This window comes from Copadichromis virginalis, linkage group LG7 (genome assembly GCF_057382275.1).
Source record: "Copadichromis virginalis isolate Kocher_CV1m ecotype Utaka linkage group LG7, C_Virginalis_male_GT1.1, whole genome shotgun sequence".
Classification (NCBI taxonomy): domain Eukaryota; kingdom Metazoa; phylum Chordata; class Actinopteri; order Cichliformes; family Cichlidae; genus Copadichromis; species Copadichromis virginalis.
The window spans coordinates 8,786,250-8,809,275 of NC_140624.1; the positions used below are offsets into that span (position 1 = coordinate 8,786,250).

Genomic DNA, 23,026 nt, shown 5'->3' on the forward strand with positions numbered 1-23,026 from the left:
GATACGATGCACCCTCCTCCAGAAGCTCTTTATCACCCTCCAGAGGTGAGAGGAGAAGAGACACCTCTGCAGGACACTACTTTGCTAAAACTACTTTAACATTTAAAGGCTTGAAGCAAAAAATAAACAATAAAAATTGAGAAAAAAAAAAGCAACTTTTTCCCCCTCTTAAAATAATGCATTAGTGATAAAGAACATGTTAAAGTTCACATTCATCAACCTGCTTTATATTTTAGACACATTCTTTCCCTCCATAAAAGACTGAAGCTCCCACATTACCTAAAGAACTATTAAAAACAGCAGGAGGCCGAGGGTCTTGGCTTTGTCTGGCCCCCTCTCAAAAAGACACTGCTGAGTACAGGCAATATATCACCAGCCCAATTATTAAGATCTCGCACAGACCGTGTTGTGTTGCAGCACTCAACTCAACAACATGATATTAACTCTTGTAGCAGAATCACATCTGGAGATGCTGCACAAACTGCTGTAGTGAATCTTAAGTTGAGCAAATGACTCTGACCTCTAAACTTCAGAAACAACTCTGCCACAAAAGGTCCACAAAGTCATTTTTTATGACATCACCACCACCACCATCACGCTGACTTTGACTTAAATGTTGATTTTAATTCCCCCCCCCCCAAATCTAGCAAAAAGTCTAAACGTTCCACAGATGCCGTTATCACTCTTTAATGACAAATAAATCCCTGAATAAATGACAAAAGGCTTAAAACGGATTTGAGTGCCCCCTTCTCTTTGCTTGGCCTTTCACTCTGCTTGTTCTCACTCTCCCTAGTTGAAAATCTGAGCCCAGAGAGTCCCACTACCAGACCACCAGGCCTGTAGCTGCTCATATGAGGGTTACAGTCATCTAATTAGGTTTGAGGACACCTCGCTGATCACCACGAAACCCCCCTAAAAGAAAGTTAGGCTGATTGATAATCCTTTTAACATATAAGAGACTGAGAGCAAAGGCCAAATGCCAACCAAGAAGTTTGTATAAAGGGAACAAAGGCAACAGCATCCCCACGATATTTACTGATCAGTAGGTAAACAAGTTCTACCTAAATACTGTGTTAAAAAGGAACACAAATAGAGATAAATCAAAGGAATAGTAGAGTAATTTATATTTTAAAAATAAAAAACAGCAAACATTTCCATAAGGAACAGGATTAAGAGTGTTAGTTTCGTGTTTAGTTTTGACATTCACAGTGCAATAATGTTAAAGCTGCTTAGGTATGTTTTTATGATTACATCATCGTAATGGTGCTGCAGTTTATCCATTTTCTGTGAGCGGTGCAACTGAAACTTCAAAGAAAGGCTCAGGTGTCCCTTTGATTAAATTTAGGTATGTTTAATGAGGGGCTTCCCCCTGCAGCCCCGGCATTTAACCCTCCACTTGCAGCAGAGTTGACAACTGCCGACTCTGAACTCTGCCCCCTCCCCAAGCAGACACAGCAGCCTGGTCTCCATAGAAACCACTTCATTACTTAATTGGAGAGGCAGCAGCTATATGTCCTCCCACCCCACCTGCTCACTAATGACATATCACTCTATGTAGCATCTTTGTTGGACTCTCAATTGACACAAAGCAGCAAGTCCTAATTTGTGCTGCTATATTGTTTGCATGTAGAGAGGAAGGTGGGCGGTGGAGAGCTAAATTTGCCCAGCAGGTCGATGGCTGAATAATGACTCTTGCCTTGCTGCTCCTCTGAAGACGCACTCGCCTTAAATTAAGAACCAATGAGCTATCAATACAAGCTTATAGCGTGTACCGAACAACCTACATTCTCTTTAAAGTCACTGCATCACTTTAAAATTCAAATGACATTATTTTCACAATAGTGAAGCTTAGTAATAAGAAACACTTTCTAATTAAACAGTTTAATTCTACATTATTTTCACTCCATATGAGAAAAAATAATAATTTCAATAATTTGAAATATGTCCAAAAATGTTTGAAAAACAACGTGTGGTCACTTGAAGGTGAATCTATGAAAATGCCAAAGACAACACAATTTGACAGACATAATTTTATTTATTTATTTTTTTCCAACAAGGTGAGTCACAACAGGAAACCGGATAAGTGAAGAACCAGAGAAGAAGTGGCTAGAATAAACATGATCTACAACAGTTACACAGCATCTGAAAGCTGTGTCTTTAAGAAATAGGGAAAAAGAAAAATCCAGCAGACTTTACACAGGACCTGAGATGTACACCTCTCACCTTAGTTGATTCATCTACTGTTCACTGAAGTCTCACAGAAATATTCTCAGAAAGGATAGCTGTCTAGAATCTATTCTTAAGGAAGGGAAACAGGGAGAAAACGCTGAGGTAGCCAAATTACACAAGAACTGCACTGAAAATCAGTGGCAACAGGTCTTAATTAATGTAAATTTGAAATTTCTGATTAAAATTGTCGTCAATATGTTTGAAGAACCTAAAGAGAGAGGTACAACTGTGTGTCTACAGTCATCTGTAAAACATGGTGGAGGCTCTGTTAGTGCTGTGTTACACACAGTGAGGGGACACTGTCACCTGCTGGCACTTCTCAAGCATTACACATAACATTTTAGTAAACAACAAACTAACCACAAACTAGGACTGTGCAAGCACCAAATTTCTATCTCAGTTAGAAATTTGGCTTCAGTTAATTATTAAAAACAAAACAATGCAAAAACAGTGACAAAAATTACCAAGATTCTTGCCATAACAGAGAAGCCCAACCATAAAAATGAATGAAGAAACCGTGATTGTGGATAAATGTTAGACCCCCAAGTAAAGGCGGACACATATGGCACCAACAACATAGGGATAATTTCAGCTACACTGTGGTAAGTGCATTGTATTGACTACAAACCTCTGTATTCTCCAAGCTACATCAGTACAAACTGATATAGTTTGTACCAGTGGGCTAGTTTGGATCTGCTGTGGTTTTATACATTTAAACAATTTTAGGGTGCAGACTAACACCTGCACCAAGTGCAAACATTACTGGGGGTTTTTTTTTTTTTTTTTTTTTTAAATATTTCACTGGAGAAAACAAACAAAAAAAACAAAGCACTTTGGGTAAACAGTCAAGGGTCATATGAGCATCACTTTCCCCTACATTTAGATATACATGAATCTGTTCTGTGTCAAAATCATTTCTGGCAGTCACATTTTTAACTCATGGCTATGAAAACACTGATGTTTGTGTGTTTTATAGAATAGTTTGGTGATATCACAATGATCCAACAACTTCAGATTCTGAGGAAGTTCTCCTAGTCCAGGGGTGGGCAACTCCAGGCCTCGAGGGCCGGTGTCCCTGTAGGTTTTAGATGGGTCGTTAATCCAACACAGCTGAAGCCTGTCCTAGTCCATGAATGCAAAGGATCCACTGATCCAGACACCCTTCTGTGTTTTTTTTATTTTTTTATTTCAAAGCCCAAATACTTGTAAGTGTTAAAATGACTATATTAGATATTTACTTTTGAAACACAGGAAATGGATGTATAAGATGAGCCTGGTGTCAAAAATGATATGATCCTTGAAAATTGACCCAGAAATATGTTTTTAAACGTTTAACAGAAAAATTCTAGTCCAAATTTGTTTATGAAACATATTTAAAATAACAAAGTTGACCAGTGTTGCACATGAAGCAGATAGTTACACAATAAAGAAAGATGCACCACGCACACATGCCCACACTTATCAGTAATTAACACAAAAATGCAAGAGACAATACATCAGCTTAAATATCTAAGCTTTCACGCAGACTTTAAAGTCAAAGAATAAACATGAGTTTGAAGGCATACTAAAGGTGGGAGCCAGTTTAACATGAGGTGGAGGGCAACTTATTCAACAATTTAGGGACTATAGCTGAGAAAGTTAGACTTCCCCTCCCTGTTCTTAAGGCTAGTGTTTATAGCTGGTTAGCAGATCTTAGGGCCCTTGCAAATCAAGTTTGCAGATGACACCACCGTTATTGGACTCATCTCGGACGGGGATGAGTCTGCCTACAGGAGGGAGGTTGAACGTCTGGTGTCCTGGTGCAGCCACAACAACCTGGTGCTGAATGCCCAGAAGACAGTGGAGAATATTGTGGACTTCAGGAAGCACACAGCCCCCCCCCCCCCCCATCATCCTGACTGACACCCCCATCACCTCTGTGGACTCATTCCGCTTCCTGGGTACCACCATCACCCAGGACCTGAAGTGGGAGCCCACCATCACCTCCGTCATCAAGAAAGCCCAGCAGAGGATGTACTTCCTGAGGCAGCTGAAGAAATTCAACCCGCCAACACGGACGATGATGCAATTCTACACTGCAATCATCGAGTCCATCCTCACCTCCTCCATCACCGTGTGGTACGCTGGAGCCACTATCAGGGACAAACAGAGACTGCAGCGTGTTGTGCGCTCTGCTGAGAAGGTGATTGGCTGCAAACTCCCATCTCTGCAGGACCTGTACACCTCCAGGACACTGGGGCGTGCACTCTGATCACAGCTGACCCTTCACACCCTGGACAGTCTGTTTGACCTGCTCCCCTCAGGCAGGAGGGTCCAGTCGCACCAGAACCTCTCGCCACAAGAACAGTTTCTTCCCCTCTGCTGTTGGACTCATGAACAATAACCGTATGACTGTTCCCACCACTAACACATGACCCTACGCTGTGTTCACTGCATCATTCCATGTTTGGCACTGATCACCACCTGCACTCATGTATATATCTATCTACGTAGCACTTTTAATTCTTATTCTTATTTTCATTTTCATGTCTATTTTAGCGTAATTTATGACAGTATGTTTGCACTGAAGCACCGCAGCAATTTCCTAATGTTGTAAACCTGCTCAACATTTGGCAATAAAACCCTTTCTGATTCTGATTCTGATTGGAGGCACATAAGGTGTTAAGAGATAAGCAATATATGGTGGGTTCAACGCAAAAAATAAATCTTAAAATCAATCCTAAGATGCAGGGGAAGCTACTGAAGAGAGGCCAGATCAGAGGAATAAGTTGCATCTTATGCTTTCTGTTAAGAAGGTGAACAGCAGCATTTTGGACCAACTAAAGGTGTGAAAGGGAGGCCTGATTTACACGAACAACAGTTGAGCTGTAATAAAAGCACATATAACATCCAGGGTGCCAATGCTTATTTCGGTTTCTCTGTCACAGGTGTTGATTTGCTTTTTCTGGACAAACCCCGATGTATTTTGAATGCTTGTAGCTCAGAAAATCTTTACACTGTCACTAAAATGATGGGGGAGACATGTTAGCGTGAAACTTTCCACATTTTGGAAGCAGACATCTAGATAGGCCTACCACTTTCTCAGAGAGGAAAATCAGCCCTTTCTTCGACTTAGCATAAGTGCAAACTACGTCAGATCACACTGAAAATGTGGGGTTTTAATTCACTTGAAGGGCCCATGGACTCGTTTCATGAAACTGTATGTGGATCCATTTAGTAAAAAAAAAAAAAAAAAAAAAAAAAAAAGCTTTCCCTAAAATCAATTTGACGTCATTTCGCTTCATTCTGCAGGAAACCATGGGAATTGATATTAAAAGATGGAAGTGCAGTGGTAGCACTAACAGTAATGCCACTGAAAGGTTATAAGAGGGCTTTCATTTCATTTGCATGTCATTAGCTACCTGTGTCTTTCCAGACGGCAGAGGTTCTGAATGACGAGCAGACGACGACGACACACTGCAGACTTTTGTTGAGCCACTCGTGATGTTTTACATCCAAAAAAATAAACAAAAACTTTCGAGCTTCCCGTAAAATGTTAAAGCGTAGCCCTCCAGCTGCGGCAGCCAAACAAACAGCTGTTTAAACTGTATTAAGGGTGTCTCCTTCTTCTCAAAGCCATACAGTGAGGTTGCACGCAGCCTGAACGGGAAGTTTTTACAGAGCGAGATGTCACTCTGCTGCCGTTTCCGGGTACTAAATTACTGTGTACGAATACAGGCGGGAAACTAAACAGGAGTCACGTGACACCACGTTTCCGGTAAAGTCCTATTCAAATTAATAGTAGGTCTAAAAGTCACCCAGCGATACATTTTGGATGTTCAAAGAGGTGTTTGTAATCTTTTTGGAGGCTGTAGCTTGATTTGTTGATATCATACAGAGAGATGTTTCCTTTATTTAGCCTGTGCTCACAAACATGTGACAAGACCAGTAAAGACACAAGCAAAAAAAAAAAATTGGCCCTGATTAAACCCCCATATTATAGTACTGTAATAGTTAAAAGAAATTAAAAAAAAAGAAATTAATTTAAAAAATGAACCAAAACTAAACATTTTGTAAATATAAAAACTATCATGATTGACTACAACGGTAGTTTCTCTTTGCCAACATAGAAAGGCTGTGTTTGACAGCACTCATTGGATTGATCGATACGCAGAAAAATGGGAAAGTCCAAGGAACTCAATTAAGATCTAAGAAGGAGAATTATAGATTTATACAAGTTGGGAAAGTCTCTTGGAGCCATTTCTAAACAGATTACAAGATCATTAATTCAAGATCAACAATTTAAACATCTTGTTCTGGCAAGACAAGGCCAGGACAAGATATTCAGATCTGTCATCTGTTTGTAATGTCTGGAAAAGAGCCAAACTGTTACCCTCAGACGACAGGAAAAGTTTAGGAACAACCCAGCAGCCACCGAGGCTCAAACCTGCCATGACCTGGAAACTGCTGAAACATCAATGTCCTCTGCCCACAATTAAGTGAATTTTTGCATCACTATGGAACAAGATTGTGTCAGTCAAGAAACAATCCCCTGCTCTAGAATCAACATCTTCAAGCTTGACTGAAATTTACAGCTGTCCATGCTGTCCAGCTGTCCTCTGAAGAAAAGTTTTATGGTCAGACAAGGAAAAATCTGAGCTCTTTGGCCACAATGACAAGAGGAATGTTTAGTGGAGTAAAGGTGAGGCTTTTAAATCTGCAAAGTCTGTACCAGCTGTCAAGCATAGTGGTGGTAGCATGTTGTTTGCAGCTATTTTGCTACCAGGGGTACTGGTACATTACAGAAAATGGACAGAATAATAAAGGAGAACTCCCTTTAAATTCTTCAAGTTTACCTCAAATCAACAGCTTGATAGTTGAAACTTGGACAAAATTGGGTGTTTCAAATGGACAATGATCACAAAGACACATCAAAACTGGTTTTGGAGTGGAAAATGCAGGCAAACATTAAGCTGCTATAAACATCTTTCCAAACCTTTCCAAACCATAACTCTATTGAAAATGTGCAGACTACACCTGAAAGTTAGGTCCATGTATCAAACCAACAAATTTCAATTAACTACCAAGCGTGAAATGAAGAGTGAACAAATATCCAACGGAAGCTGTAACCAAAGCTTTTTGATGGCTACCAAAAGCATCTGGTCAAGGTGCAACTTGCTAAAGGAGATTTAACCAAGTATTAGTGAAGGTCTATGAATATGCAAGCCTGTATGTGTACTTTTGACCAAGTGTGGATTAGACTACTCCAGGGGTACGCAACTCCAGGCCTCGAGTCCTGCAGGTTTTAGATGTGTCCTTGATCCAACACAGCTGATTTAAATGGCTAAATTACCTCCCCAAAATGTCTTGACATTCTCCAGAGGCCTGGGAATGACCATTTGATTCAGGTGTGTTGAAACGGGGTGATGTCTAAAATCTGCAGGGCACACGAGGCCTGGAGTTGCCTACCCCTGGACTACTCTTATCTTAATGTTGTGATAAATGTTTGGATAACTTTCACAAACTCTGTGACAAGATTTAAAATACAGGACCTATACCCTTATTCACTTCAGTTCGGTTGATACTAAGTTTTTAATGTGTATATTTCTAAAATTAATAGCTTATTATCATATTTCATACCACCTTTCACCTTTAACAAATTTCCCACGTGTGGGACTAATAAAGGTTATCTTATCTTATGCCTTTACGCACAGAGGTTGCATTTGTTTTCAGGTGAGACGTGACCATCTATTTAAGACAGACGATCTCTGGTAAACCTAAACATGTACGTCACTTCCGCCTCGAAGGGAGGAGGCGGTCTCGAGGTATTTATGTCCGTGTCCCATCCCACCAAAGTCTGGTTGTGTTTTGAGGCTGCGTATTATTTAAACCCATTGTTTCTACTACATATAAATGTATATTTCGAAATACGGTGTTCCCAATCATATCCAAAATAAAAACATTTTTTAAATGTGAAAACAACCCCCTGTACACTTCTTAACCGTTTAGATATAATCGGAAAACACTGTTTAGGTTCTTAAACGTAAGGGCCTCACTGCATTATGAAATTATGCTAATTAATTTCGGAAACATGTCAAAAAGTGGACTAAAATTACAAACAGGAACAGTCTAATTTTAGATCCAGTATTTGTGAGCCGTGTGTTTTTCTCACACGGAGAAGCAGCTGGGGATCCATCTGCAAACAGTGCGTAAGTCTGTTTTTTTATGGGTGGAGACTGAGGTCCTCCTCCTCCAAAAAAAAGAGTCAGACAGACAACACAAGCTCGCTTCGCCATCAGCAGCTTCATTGTTGAGGATTTTGGTCCTTTTAGAAATAATTGTGGTCATTTTTTTTTAAAGAACACAGCCTTCCCCAAAAGTGGGTCGCTCTCTTTGCTAGCTGTACGCTCGCGCAAGGTAAGTGTTGGGTTAGCTGTTTGGGATTCAGTTTGTTTGATGACAGTCAGCCATGAAAACTTCAGCAGAAGCACGAGCGTCACTTTTGAAAAGAAAAAAAGGAAAAGGAAAACACCTCAGCCATATTTCCTTAAAACAACTCCCGAGCGAAAACACCGCAGACCCTTACTTTATACGGGACGGCTAGTTTAGAAATGACGACGCACTGTCGACTATTAGCGGGAGAAAGCTGCTGAAAGTGGCGTTTCCCTGGGGAGAGATGTGACGTTTGAGCTAGAAGATTCTACAAAATAACATTAATCAGCGCGTGACGTTCAGGCTCCGCGTATAAGTCACACAACTATGACGGTTATAAAGGTTAGTAATACAAGTTAGCGTACTCTTCGAGTACTGACTGGAAGTTACTGTCGCATTTTGCACGTAGAGCTCGATCTGTTTGAACCCTATACAGAGTTGTTTCCACGACAGCTTTCAACCGTTATCCGTCGTTATGTTTACAACCCATTTAAAGAAGATGTCTTTTGAGCAGGTTTTTATAAGTTCTTAATGGTCTGTTTTTGAAATGGCCCTTTATTTATTATGTTTGTTGTTTTGGCCAACGTCTGTTCTGAAATAGGCTTGTGCAGACATGAAAATGCTTTAAATAGTTGTGCACAAATTAACTAACGAATTCAACAATAGAATTGGAGTGATTTGGAGTGAAGGTGTACACAGTTCATATTTTATCTCTTTGTGCTTTTTTTTTTAACCTGCTCTGTGAGAAACACCTGAACAGGTCCGCCTTGTTTTAAGGATACGGAGCACGCCCAAAGCAAGCTCCTTTATTTTCTGTACACATTGTGCATCCAGCAGCCAGTTATTTACACTGACGTTGTAAGTTAAAGCTGTCTTTGTAGGCTGTCTTACATACATACATATTTTATTTGGAAGAAAGGCTTTCAGTAAGCTCAAAACATTGTCACAGACGTCAAAACTTACACCAACGTGTTTGTGGTGGAGCAGTTTTGCACTATGTACTTTGTTGTTCATAATGTTAAGGACATAAACTGAAAATACAGCAACTTATCACATTCAGCATTACAGCTAAATGTGCTTCAACATGCACGGAAACACTTCAGTCAGTAACAAGATAACTTTCAATAGTTTCAGTGGGATTTTCAAGTTAAGGCAGTCTCTGTTTAGCTGTAGTTCAGTACACTTCATATCTGCGTTGCTGTGTGACATGTTGGTAATTGTGTCACTTATTTTCCCAGAGAGATGAGTCAGGCAGAGCAGGCGCCTTCGGACATGCCTGCATGCCATGAAGATGAGCCAGCAGCTGCAGGTAAGTATAGCGGGACACCTCCTTTGACGTATGCTAACACGTCTTTTAAGCTTAGCATAGTAGCACACTGTTTGGTTAAAGATGTACACGTGGGGGAAATTATATGTAATTAGGACCGTTTTTACCACAGTGATTAGCTGTTTCTCCAGGAATCAGCTATTAAGGGCACTGTAATTTTATTAAAATTTGATTAGCGGGTGTTCACAGGGTAGCCTGTATACAACAAAGAGATTTTAACTGCTCTGTTTGAAATCCTCATGTCCTTTTGCTACAGTTTGTCAAAACTGGGAAATGTTATAATTAAATATCCCGTATGAAGGGGGAAAGTCGTAATGGCTGTTCCACACCGCCAACATGTTTTCTATAATAGCATTGCTGTACTGGGCAACAGTGTTGTCTACATTTATACTCTTGTTGGTGCGTCACCATTACTCTGCCAAAGTCCAACTCTTTGTATTGGACTTTTATCTAATAAATCTTGAACAGCGGTTACTTTTACAGAAACACAGGTAGGGCTGTGCGATATCATTGATATTGTCGGCAATAACAGTGGTACAAATTTTTAAAATAGATAAAAATATCATGTTACGATATATTTTCTATGTTTCTTGGTACTCGCAAAGAGACTAGCCAGGGATGCGTGAGAGCAAGAGCTTCCTTTTAGCCTCCAGTGACAATTTAGTACCTAGGAAGGGAGTTACTCCAACCGCCTCTAAAATATCACAGTACTTTGCAAAATATGCAAGAAACCAGTTTCTGCTAAAGCTGGCAACAACAAACTTCTTTCACCACTTGAGGCAAAAACACACCGTTGAGTTCAGCCAGATTATGAAAGAGGAGATGCTAACACCTGTGGATGTGTGACCCAAATGTCAACATATGACTCCACTGAGCCTTGCTAGTTGCACTTCATATGACAGGAAAAGAAATCAGTAGATGGAAATTACTGATGTTGTTACATGGTGAAATAGCAGGTTTTGAAACAGCTGGTTCATCCCACGTATAGAAAATACTTCAGTTTTCATTTATTTTTTTATCATGTGACATATTTGTGCAGGTCCTAAAGAGTTATAAGGTTACATTACTTTAGTATTTGTTTGTTATTATTAGCTATTTGCTTTGAATTTCCAGTGAAAAGCACAACCTAGGCTAATTTTGGGCTAAAATTTGTCTTCTGCTCTGTCACTGAATACAATGTCGTGTCACTGCTATAGTGCTGCTGCTGCTGCTTGTGCCAACTTGTTTCAGTAGATTTACATTTTAAATTAGGAAGTGTGTCATTAACTATAATAGCTCGTTGGAAAAGAAGAATGGAAAATGCCTTTTATTTACTTATACTTATAAATTCTGCTGGATGTAAGCGTCAGTAAAATGTTCACCTTTCTTTTTCTTTTCTTTTTTAAAATTTCATCAGAAATTTTATTGCAATTTTTACCCCAAGTAGGACTGGTACTTGGGGTAGAATGGAACTGTTATACTCTTAACTGAGCACTCAAGGCACTTTTCACTGAAAGACACACACACACACTTATACTGCATTTTTTGTCACATGCCTTCAAGAGCTTTTGTAACAGTCACACACGTGCAAGCGCACGCACGCACGCAAAGACATGCACAAGCACACGCACAGAGACTCCAGCAGATGCATTGGGGCAATTTGGGGCTCAGTTTCTTGCCCAGGGCCACATCAGCATATGGACTGGAGGAACTGGATAACCTGCTTTATCTCCTGAGGCCCAACCACCAGTTACAATATCATTATGGCTGTTGATTAGATTGTAATTTGAAGGTTTCAGCCTGAGCTCTGGGACATCTTGATTAAATGATTATATATTTAAATAAACAAAAATACAAAAATTAATCATTAATAAACATGATAGTTTTAATTTTATATATATATATATATATATATATATATATATATATATATATATATATATATATATATATATATATATATATATATATATATATATATATATATATATATATATATATATATATATATATATATCACCAAATCACGAGCAGTCACCTCAAGGCACTTTATATTTTTAGGCAGAGGAATCTACAGTAATACAGGAAAAAAACCCAGCAATCAAATGACCTCCTCTGAGCAGACACTTGACAACAGTGGGAAGGAAAAACTCCCTTTTAAGAGGACGAAACTCCTTCCTCAGCCATCTGGTGCAATTTAGGGCTGCCACGATTAGTCGACTAGTCACGATTACGTCGACTATCAAAATCGTCAACGACTGATGTCATTTGAAGCTTTGTAAGATCACAAAAGACGCAGGAATAAGTAGTAGGATTTAAGAGTGTAATAACGGACTGAAACAGAAGCACTGCATGTACAAGGATGCCAGCTGCCGTTAAACCCCGAAGAAGAAGAAGCTGTGTCCCAGAATTCATAGCGCAGCCCAGCTCAGTTTCCAACAATGGCGGCAGCTACTTAGTTTTAATATTACTCTTATTATTCTTTCTGGGTCACAAAATAAACGTTTAACATATTTTCAAGCGAGGATGTAGCTGTGTAAACCTCAAATATCTGCTCAGTTCATCAAGACACCACATATTTTCAAAAGCGCTCCGACGTTTTCGGAGACATCTGTTACCCACTAGCTCGATAGCTAGCCGGGGTTACAGGCTCACTACTCAGGTTAAACATACATAAGTCACTTAGATAACTTAAAAATGTTATTGTTTGGCTTTTTTAGTATTTTATTTGTTCCTGAGATTAAAGTTATAGTTTTTACACAGCTGAATAAACGTCAAGCAGACAGCTGGTTATCAGAAGTGTGAGACACTCGAGAATATACTCCGGTGTCCTGTTATATTTTAGATAGCAAGGAGTTTATTAAACTTCACCGAAACAATCTGCAAATTTCATAAAAATTTAATAAACTATCTTGTCTTTATTTTTAGTTAGCAGTCTTTCGCTACTCAGGTTAAATATATGGAAGTCACTTAGATAAGTTAAAAATCTTATTGTTTGGCTTTTATCAGTATTTTATTTGTTCCTGAGTAAATTGGTTTGGCTGAGATTAAAGTTATAGTTTTTACACAGCTGAATAAACGTCAAGCAGACAGCTGATTATCAGAAGTGTGAGATGCTCGAGAATATACTCCGGTGTCCTGTTATACTTTAGATAGCAAGGAGCAGACTGCTGAGTTTATTAAACTTCACCGAATAATCTGCAAATTTAATTAAAATTTAATAAACTATCATCTTGTCTTTATTTTTAGTTAGCACATATCTTAAACACTTAAAGCTGTAAACTAATGATAGTTATATAAGAGCAAATGCATGCTGGTGCAATAAGCTGTACGTTTTACGTCCAATGGATGCATGATCTGATTAGTCGACTAATCAGTGACTAGTCGACTATCAAAATAATCGTTTGTGGCAGCCCTAGTGCAATTATGTCACAAATAATTTAGATTTATATGTGAAGCAAGAATTGTTGCTGTGGGTGAAGTGTTATTTTGTATAATATAGTTCAGGATGGCTCAGAGGATTTAAAAAAAAAAAAAAATGTAAGATGATATTTTTGATGTTTCTAATCAGACAACAAGGACCATCCAGTGGCTCAGCCGGGCATGTTCGGCAGATTGGCGGGGGGCTTATACGGTGCCACCAAGGGAGCTTTGGGAGCAACAGTAGGCGGTGTGACCTGGATAGGAGGAAAGGGTCTGGACCTCACCAAAACTGCTGTCACCTCCGTAGTCGCCGTGCCTGTGATGGGAGTAGGACTGGTTAAAGGGGGAGTGTGTGCTGTTGCTGGAGGAGTAACTGCTGTCGGCTCCGCAGTAGCCAGCAAAGTTCCTATAGGGGGAGGCAAAAAGAAGGACAAGTCTGACTGATGCAGAGACGCTCAGCTGAGTGGTAACGCTGGCACGGCGTTTCACCTGATTCAGCACTGTTGAGCAGGAAAAGAGCAACGTGGGACTCAGAAGTTCAGTGTGCACGTTTTGCTGTTGGTTTTGTTTTGTTTAGTTTCATGTGTGTGTTTGTTGGTAAAACCTACATCCATAAAATTAAATGGCTTTTTTTGTATAGAGCGGCATAATAAACACTCCACTGCTGCTGTTAAATGCAAACACCAGACCTTTCGGCTGTGCCAATAAAATGTTCGTATGATGTTCAGTGATGGTCCGCTACACTGCTTCCATTAGTAACTTTTGTACGGGAGGAAAACCAGCACTTATGAAGTCAAATTTACTTGCAAGACAATCAGCGATCTGTGATGATGTGTTTATTCATATTTTACTGTTAACTGGCAAACACTGTTACTTTATGTGGAAATTCTTAGGTTTCCTTCATGTCCTTTCATTTACTCAGTTGTTCACAAATCAGAAGGTATGTCTAATCAAAGATATATCAGACCTGTAAAAGTCATTGCTGGTTGTTGATATTTCATTGGTGGGTTTTTGACTGTCTTTTTTTTCTGTATTTTTCAGCTTAGTGAAATGTTTTGTGCTGTCATACCGATCCTGATTTATTATAATAAATACAGCATTACAGTCTAAAATTCAGAGCTTGTTAATTGCAATGAAACCTTTTCCTGTTTCATACATTCACTACTTCTGTTATTTAAACATTTTTCCACACACTGTCTGCAGTCCAGTAAAGTTTTCATCAGTGCTTTGTTTGTTTTTTGTTTGTTACTTTGTTTACTGCTGTGTGGTAAAACTCTGACAGCTGGATTTCTTGGAATTACATTCTCAGTTTCAAGTGTACATTTTAAGCTGAAAACCTGTGAAAGTGCATACCTTTGAGCTCCAGTTAAGTAGCTTTCAGGCTTTGTATCATGGAGAACTGAGGTTCCACAGCTTTTGTATGATCAGTGTTACAGATTGTTAGAAGCCTTTTCAAACATGGCAAATATATACTTAGAATTTGTTTTTGTAATAAAATATCTGAAAGTCATTTGTTTTCTGTTTCCTCTGTTACTAAATAAGATTTAATATATGTAAGACCAAATTATTGCATTTACTAGCGTTACACTATTAATACATTTGTGATTTAAATTCAGAACTGCACCAGCATCTCTGAACATTCATCAATATATTTTGTAAAATTCATGTCACAGTTTAAAGCAGCCTTATTCCTTCATGTTTTTGTTGTAGTCTACTAATGTTACTTTAAATAGAGGGCTTTAACATTTATTTTATTTTTCTTCTACCAGTATTTGTTCGTGTGTTTTTTTTTTTGTTTGTTTGTTTGTTTGTTTGTTTTTTAAGCACACTGAAAAGGCACAATTTTTATTATTTATTTTTCAGTTTATAACATACACTTCAGTAACTATACTTTGCTAGTATTGGGTTGGACCCACTGTTGTCATCAGAACTGCTGTTTCATAAGGTAAATTCAATGAGGTGCTGAAAATTACTCCGGGATTTTGGTCCGTATTAACATGATAACATGACGGAGTTACTGCTGATTTGTCAGCTGCACATACATGTGTGACAGTCTCCCATTCAACCACATCCAAAAGGTGCTTTACTGGATTGAGCACCTTAGAATCTCTCACCTTATTATCTTATCCTACTGGCATCTGAATGTTACAGCCGACATCAAATCTCTCTCTTCATAATTTTTCCATGTAGTCACTGGATTTTTCCAACCATTTTCTGTAAACCTGAGAGATATTTGTGTCCAAGTAAGTCAGCAGTTTCTGAAATACTCTGACGAGCGTGTTTAGAACCATCAACTATGCCACATTCGAAGTTTCTTAAATAATCTGTCTTCTCCATTGTGATGATCAGTTTGAACTTGAGCAGACCACCTTGACCACTTGCACCTGCCTAAATGCATTGAGTGGCTGTCATGCCATTGGCTGATTCGATTTTTTCATTAGCGAGTAGTTAAACAGGTATACCTCACAAAGTGACTGGTGAGTGTGTATTACGCTAATCTTTCTGAAGATTTTAAACTTTCTGCACAATTTTCACCTTAGTTTATAATTTGGAACATAAATTATGTTGCAAATTTATTTAATTTCTGTTTACTTTTGATCTCCCCAGTCCTGTCCGTCTGGTCTCTATGTGTTCTGCCTCCATGTTGCCACGTTCATCTCATCGTCCCTGTGTCTCCCCAATCTGTCATGTCTCAGGATCTGTTGTTTAGCTTTGGGTTTTTGTCACCTGTTTACCAGTTATAATGCTGTGATTGTGAGTTTAGTTCTGCATTCTGAGTCCATATACCTGCTTACAGATTTGCTGTGAACCAATATCTAATATCTTGTTTTTTTGTTTTTGTTTGTTTGATAACAGACACCTTCCCAAAATCATTTTGGGAAGGTGTCTGTTATCTGTTAATCTTTTCTAAAAATTTTCTTAAAATAAAGGGATGTGGTTGGGGAAAGATGACTTTTTGTATTTTATGTAGGATTCATTATAAAGGCATGACTTGGGTACTACAGAAATTGGTTCTCCTTTTTAGGAATGTCACTGGTAAAAAAGGTATAGTACAAGCAAAAAACAAACTAATTTGCATCATGTTGGAGCCAATACTTCTTTAATATAAATCTCAATGACATCATTAGACATATTTCTTCCTACAGCACACTTGAATTCTTTTCTCCTACATTATAATCTAATTTCCACTTCATACTACTAATAACCGTTTCATGTTGCAGATTTTTTTTTAACTTGTTGTTCTCAGCAAAGTTCTTGAGGTCAAGCTGTCAACTGCTCGGGAGAAGTCATGATCAGTGGCCCAGAGGAAACCACAGTCTTTGGTTCATTCGTCTTTTGGTCTTCAGCCTCGACATCTCTCCCTACACATGGAAATAGAAACATGATCAGATTGAAGGTCATTTTGCATTTGAATCTTAGAGACTATGAATTTATATCTTACTTGTCCTGTGGCATGCTGGCTCACAGCTGACAAACTGTCCGCTAACACACACGGCTGTGCTACAGTGAATGTACAGCTGAAGGAATAAGGATAAGCGTGTTGGTTAAAAGGGAAAAATATTTAGTTAGTGCAGAAACACTGCTCAAACTGGTGTACTAATTACCTTTTCATGCAGTGGGTCCATTCCCTTCTGGTCCTTTACTGAGGAACCCACAAAGGTGAACATTTTGAAAACGAAACGCCGGTAATGACTGGGGAAGTCCAGGCCAGAGTTAGCACTCACTGGTACCAGTGAGGACAAGTAATTATCATCCCGGTATGGACATCTGGATGGAGTGCATGGAGAACAATTTTATTTAAGAGAACACTAGCCAACAGTTTTTTTGTCTTCAGCAATACCAGCTACGGGTAAGATCGATTATAAATAATATACTGTGTGTCCACTACAGACGAACCTTTCAGCTTATTAGATTATTGGATGATTTATCAAAACCATGTCTTTATTTCATTCCCAAATATTAATAAAATTATTTTCTTCAAAAATCTAGCATTAAATACATTTTGATTAAAATTCTACATGTTGTCACAAACAGGACTGAGCACACTGGTATCTTATTTACCCGTCTATCAGAATGTCCCACTGGGGGAAGGAGTGAGGGAAAGGGCTTGTGGTTACCCAACAGCGACCAAGAGTCAAGACAAGCATCGGATCTGTCTTTTTGAGAAGCTGAACCTCCACGTACACAGGGTCCCTCAGGACTTTGGTCACAGGGTAGTCTGCTTCCGTATAGAACGAAGTATAGGCCACATCCACTGTGAGAGCAGACACGTCAATTATTATTACAAGATTTTACATTATCTTGCAAACGAATGGACTCTTTTAAGTTGGAATACACTTACATTCATTACAACCCTTTGTAAGGCATCGTCCATTGGCCAACCTCAAGACTACATTAATGGGTCCCATAGCAGAAACTGGCAGAGGGGGATTTTGTAACGGTAGGATTTCTACAATCACAGTTTCAACATCGGTGCCGATGTACCTACACTGGAAGATGAAGCTGAAAAAGAAAGTGATATCATGCTACAGTCCAAAACTTTAATTTAATGTCAGGACACTCTAAAATGTTTACTTACTGAAAGTGACTGTCTCGGGTAATAGATCCACGAGGCCCAACCCCCACCTGATATGAGGAAGTCATTCTGTTCTCATAGATTATTACACCAGGCTCCTCCTGCAAAAGGTTAAACGTGGTTGGTAAGATAACAATATTTACAAATATACCCTGCCTGACTGGTGGAAAAGTAGGAGAATACACTGTTTTACCATAAAGGTAGTGCCACAGGTAGTAACAGGAAACTGATATATGGCAAAGGCTGAATTGGAGTCAACATATGAACAGCCAGGACCACCTGTTGCCAGCGAGGTTGTCTGGAGGTCAAGGTGGGGTAGAGTAACATCTTTGGCGACAACAACAATGAATTGGGCATCCCGAGTGCACTGGACAGTCACTGGTGATAAAAAAAAAAGTTGGCAGATAAAGGATTTGATGTTGCTGACAAACTGTAAACAACATAAAGATTAAGAACACCACTTTTACTTGAATATTTTTAGTGTAATCAGACTTCAAGGTTTTGTTGACAACAGCTTTGGATCAATTAATATAAGCCATTTATTAGATAAAACAAACCAAAGAAACCTCACCTGCCTTTCCAAAGTAGCACTGATTGCCATCAAAACAGCATTTTATGGATTCACACTGAGCACCTGAAATACCAGTAGTTCCGCATGGGACTCTCACACTTCTTTCCACATCACAGCTCTGAGCAGGTGGCAGCGTCGGAGGCACCTTTTGATTCTGTGGGACTTTTGGTTTTTGGGGAAAGTAATCATCGGATACTTGAGGAAAAGGTGGGACTTGCCCTTGAGGGAATGGCCGGGGAGGTGGTCGAGGTTGCTGGGGATTTTGTGGTATAGGAGGGATGTGCGGTGGAGGTGGAGGCGGAGGTTGTTTCTTGGGAATCTGCCACGGAGGAGGCTGATATGGCGGTGGAGGAGGAGGTCGAGGCTGTTGAGGATCTTGCGGTGGAGGAGGTCGGTATGGTGGAGGGATCTGAGGGTTCTGGGGCTTTGGAAGAGGAGGAGGCTGGAATGGTGGAACTTGAGGGTTCTGGGGCTTTGGAAGAGGAGGAGGCTGGAATGGTGGAACTTGGGGGTCCTGGGGTTTCTGCCATGGAGGAGGATTGTATGGCGGAGGTGGAGGAGGAGGTCGAGGCTGTTGAGGATCTTTTGGTGGAGGAGGGCGGTATGGTGGAGGGATCTGAGGGTTCTGGGGCTTTGGAAGAGGAGGAGGCGGAAATGGTGGAACTTGGGGGTCCTGGGGTTTCTGCCACGGAGGAGGACGGTACAGTGGAACTTGAGGGTCCTGGGGTTTCTGCCACGGAGGAGGCACGAATGGTGGAACGTATTGAGCCTCCACCTCTGTCCCAGCTAAAGAGCCTAGCCAAGCTAGTGCCATGAAAAATTTGGCACTCCAGAACTTTGCCATGGTTTCTCAGCTGTCTGATCTGGACACTTCCAAAGTGCACAGTTTCAGTCAGCTGTACCATTTATTTGCTACCAACCCTAAAGTTTTTTTTTTTCTTATAAACCCACCTCCTCGGGCAAAAAAACCACCAATCAGAGCTTAGCAACTTTCGACAGTCAGAAACATTTAAATATCTGTTGACAAATCCAAAATCTGGGTCACACAAACCTTTTAAAGGTCTTCATAGCCTCAAATTGTATCTGTCACCAAATGTTTTTAAAACTAACACTGCATGGATCCAAACTGATAGCATGTCAGTGCAGCCTGATTTCGCAGTGACAGTTAAGTCCATAAATATTTGGAGAGAGGCTACTTTTTTTCTAATTTTGGTTCTGTACATTAACGCAATGAATTTTAAATTTAACAACTCAGATGCAGTCAAATGGTAGACTTTCAGCTTTAATTCGCTGGGTTGAACAAAAAAGACTGCATAAAAATTTGAGGAACTAAAGCATTTTTAACACAATCCCATCATTTCTGGGACTCAAAACTATTTGGACAAATGAAATAACTGAAAATAAAATGTTTATTTCTGGTTTCAGGCAATGACAACCTGAATTCTTGAACTCATGGACATCACCAGATGCTGGTTTTCCATCTTTTTAATGCTCTGCCAGGCCTTTACTGCAGCAGCTTTCAGTTGCTGTTTGTTTGCAGGCCTTCCTGTCTGAAGTTTCATCTTCAACACGTGAAATGCGTGATCACTTGGGTTGAGATCAGGTGACTGAGTGTGTCATTCAAGAATATTTCACTTCATTGCTTTAATAAACTCCTGGGTTGCTTTGGCTGTATGTTTTGGGTCATTGTCCATCTGTATTATGAAAAGCCCCAATCAGTTTGACTGTGTTTAGCTGGATTTGGGCAGACACTATCTTTGAAAACTTTAGAATTCATTTGGCTGCTTCTGCCCTTTGCCATATCATCAACAAACACTAGTGTCCCAGTGCCATCACACTGACTCCAGTATGTTTTACAGGTTATGTGGTATGCTTTGGATCATTAGCTGTTTCACACCTTCTCCATATGTACTTCTTAACTGGGTGAATGTGGCTCATAAGACAGACTGGGTCGTCTACCAATCGGAAAGTCTGTGGTTTGTGCCCCAAACTTCCTCATTCTGCATGTTGAAGCATCCTTGGACAAGATACTGAACCCTGAGTTGCCCCCAGTACATCCACTGGAGTGTGTTTGTTAAACAAGGTTCTTATCTATAGAAAACAAGGACTTTGCCATGGTTTGATCCCAGTTTTACCCAAAGAGCTCTAAAGTGAATGATTTATATTTGCTGCTACATTTACATGTAGGCATGAGATCTCAAAAGCCCCTTCCTATGTTGTATCAGCCTCCTACTCTTCATTTTTTTTTGGTTATGTGTAATATAATTTTGAGAAACTTGATAAGAAGTTGTATTGGTGGGAAAGGAGATGAAACTACAATAAAAGATCAGTGTGCTGGTCACAGTTTGAGATTAAAGAGTTTATTTACAGGTCCAACTCTGGGTCACAGAGACCTTTTTAGGGTCTGCGTGGCCTCAAGTTTTATTTGCCAGCAAATGTTCATTTTGCCAGAACGCAATAATCTGGACATCTCACATTTGACCTTGTCAGCTGTTTATCTTACTCCTCTAACAGTTGAACATTTACACAACATCGACATGTGAAGACAGGCCAACACAGTGGATATATGCACAGAATCTTAAGCTAAGCCAAATGTAATGCCAAACTACACATAAGATTAGTCAAATAATAGATTCTTATTTTGAATGCAAAAGATTAGTTAAAAACTATTCCCCCCCCCCCAAAAAAAAAAAATTTCTTAAGATGCTAAATATTTTTTTCACAGTAAGCAATCTTTACAGATGAAAACTATGTTTGACTTGAACACAGCAGCTGAGGTTGAATAGTTTGTTTTCATACTTAGTAACAGTGAAATGACCTAGAAGTGGTAGATGAAATGAGAGCCAGTTTTTAAATGTAAAGGAGCAGTATTTCCCAGTACTTTCTTTCTTATCTTCTTCACCATACTGGACCAGCCTCCATTAGAGGAGAAAAAGGAGATAATGTTGACCCAGATTAAGCCTAGCTCACATAAAATGTGCAAGAGTTTTCAATCATCAGTCTCTAGTTTTACACGCTGGTGAGTTTAAGCAAATTTTCTGTGGGATCTTTTTGATTGCACCGTCTCTCATTCACCAGTCAAATCAGTGTGCACTGCTTTACTCTGAGTCTGCCTGAGTGCGACCATTTCCTTCTGAAATGCAAAGGTCTCTAACTTTACACTACAATGTAAAGCTTGTTTATCAGTTGCGGCCATGTGGCCAAAATTCAAATTCATGATTCCTCTGATTAAGTTATAACACTAGTTAAACCTGCTGCAAATGATAACAGGTTTATCCAGTGGAGGAGACGAGGACTGACAGCACTGTGTCTGTTGGGGACACATTTAAAAAATTGCCTGATAGATACAAACTAGCTCGTCAGGATTTCTATTTCAGGACCTCCAACTTAAACATCACTTTGACAAGAATGTTAAAGGACGCATATTAAATATATCAGATAATACTGAGACATTCATTTAAGCATTTATTTCTGAAATGTATAAAAGCACAAGTGGATAATTATAGAGGATCATTATTAATTTGAGGGGCCGTTCAATAAATTATATGAAGACTAAATGTGAATTGGCAATTGCAGTCACCTCTATAATGGACATCTATAATAAATATCAAAACAACTACAACAGCCATATATGTGGAGTGATTTTCATTGAAAAATTGTGTAGGTTTTTTTTTTCCTAACTCCAAAAAACTAAAGTCTGGACAGCTCAGATGGTTTCTGGAGCTGTCTGATCCTTAAACTATTCTGGGACAGTGTGCAGTATAGTGAGGGAGTTTCTGTGCTACAGTTCTAAATTAATTTATTTAAAATTTATTTAGATATATTTATGGTAGCAAGAAAGAAGCTGATAATAAGGCACTGACTTTGCAAAGAACCTCCTGTCTGGATTTAGAATGTAACCATTTTAAAAGTGTGTTTGGTGCTTATAGTACGAAACCTCTGCTAAAACCTAAAAACAGGACAAACCGCTTCATGTCATAGCTACATGTGACCATATCGTGGAGCTATTTGCTGTGTTTCTGCTGGCCTACAGTCATTTTCAAGTCAAACGCACCACATAACTGTGCAGTTTTGTTGTTTAGAAAATCTACACTCTTTAACACATATATACAACTAAATTGGCCCAGTTTATTATTATTTTGTTTTTCAGATATAGCAACCGCGGTCGTTTGTATGCCCACTGGATGTGGAGCATGAATAACCAAGAGAAATATATTGAGTGAAACTAAGCTGAAGGATGTGACCTTTTTAGTGAAAAAGAGCGATAAAAACAGAAAGAGAAACAGCTGTTTGTTGGTCCTTGGTATTAACGACCTGGGTTCTGATGCATTTCATAACATTTAGTAAGTTCAGTGCTGTCATTTATCTCGTTTTCTATTTACACCGAATTCTGTATTTTACCAAGATTCACAAACCTAAAATAGTCTCGTTGTATACCACACAAACCATGCGATATTTATGAAATACAATGTTTAATTCACTAATATGCCAGCATCATTATATAATTAAT

General features: G+C 39.2%; 2 protein-coding genes across 7 annotated transcripts; one reads left to right on the forward strand and one right to left on the reverse strand.

Annotated features, from left to right (window-relative positions):
- Window positions 1–8,368: 8,368 nt before the first annotated feature.
- tmem263 (transmembrane protein 263) lies at window positions 8,369–14,879 on the forward strand. 6 transcript variants are annotated; one of them, XM_085461526.1, is made up of 3 exons: window positions 8,369–8,417; window positions 9,879–9,949; window positions 13,518–14,879. In XM_085461526.1, exons 2-3 carry the CDS (start codon window positions 9,883–9,885, stop codon window positions 13,811–13,813), a joined length of 363 nt encoding a protein of 120 aa, XP_085317652.1. In that variant the 5' UTR covers window positions 8,369–8,417; window positions 9,879–9,882; the 3' UTR covers window positions 13,814–14,879. The 6 variants fall into 6 exon arrangements, with proteins under 6 accessions (XP_085317652.1, XP_085317650.1, XP_085317651.1 ...); XM_085461524.1 differs by lacking the exon at window positions 8,369–8,417 and adding an exon at window positions 8,429–8,625; XM_085461525.1 differs by lacking the exon at window positions 8,369–8,417 and adding an exon at window positions 8,656–8,982.
- Window positions 14,880–16,630: 1,751 nt separating this feature from the next.
- Window positions 16,631–19,360, reverse strand: LOC146704401 (zona pellucida sperm-binding protein 4-like). The gene is made up of 8 exons (XM_085465228.1): window positions 18,517–19,360; window positions 18,139–18,323; window positions 17,949–18,046; window positions 17,712–17,872; window positions 17,432–17,624; window positions 16,975–17,137; window positions 16,812–16,887; window positions 16,631–16,731 (listed from the first exon to the last, which is right to left on the reverse strand). Exons 1-8 carry the CDS (start codon window positions 19,358–19,360, stop codon window positions 16,631–16,633), a joined length of 1,821 nt encoding a protein of 606 aa, XP_085321354.1.
- Window positions 19,361–23,026: the final 3,666 nt, after the last annotated feature.

Bases quoted from the DNA above. Each gene is read 5' to 3' on its own strand.
- tmem263 (XM_085461526.1), top strand. From the start codon at position 9,883: ATGAGTCAGGCAGAGCAGGCGCCTTCGGACATGCCTGCATGCCATGAA. The intron at 9,950-13,517 runs GTAAGTATAGCG...GTTTCTAATCAG, and splicing joins AGATGAGCCAGCAGCTGCAG to ACAACAAGGACCATCCAGTG.
- LOC146704401 (XM_085465228.1), bottom strand. From the start codon at position 19,360: ATGGCAAAGTTCTGGAGTGCCAAATTTTTCATGGCACTAGCTTGGCTA. The intron at 17,873-17,948 runs GTAAGTAAACAT...TTTCTTTTTCAG, and splicing joins ACCCGAGACAGTCACTTTCA to CTTCATCTTCCAGTGTAGGT. The intron at 16,732-16,811 runs GTAAGATATAAA...TTCCATGTGTAG, and splicing joins GCCAGCATGCCACAGGACAA to GGAGAGATGTCGAGGCTGAA.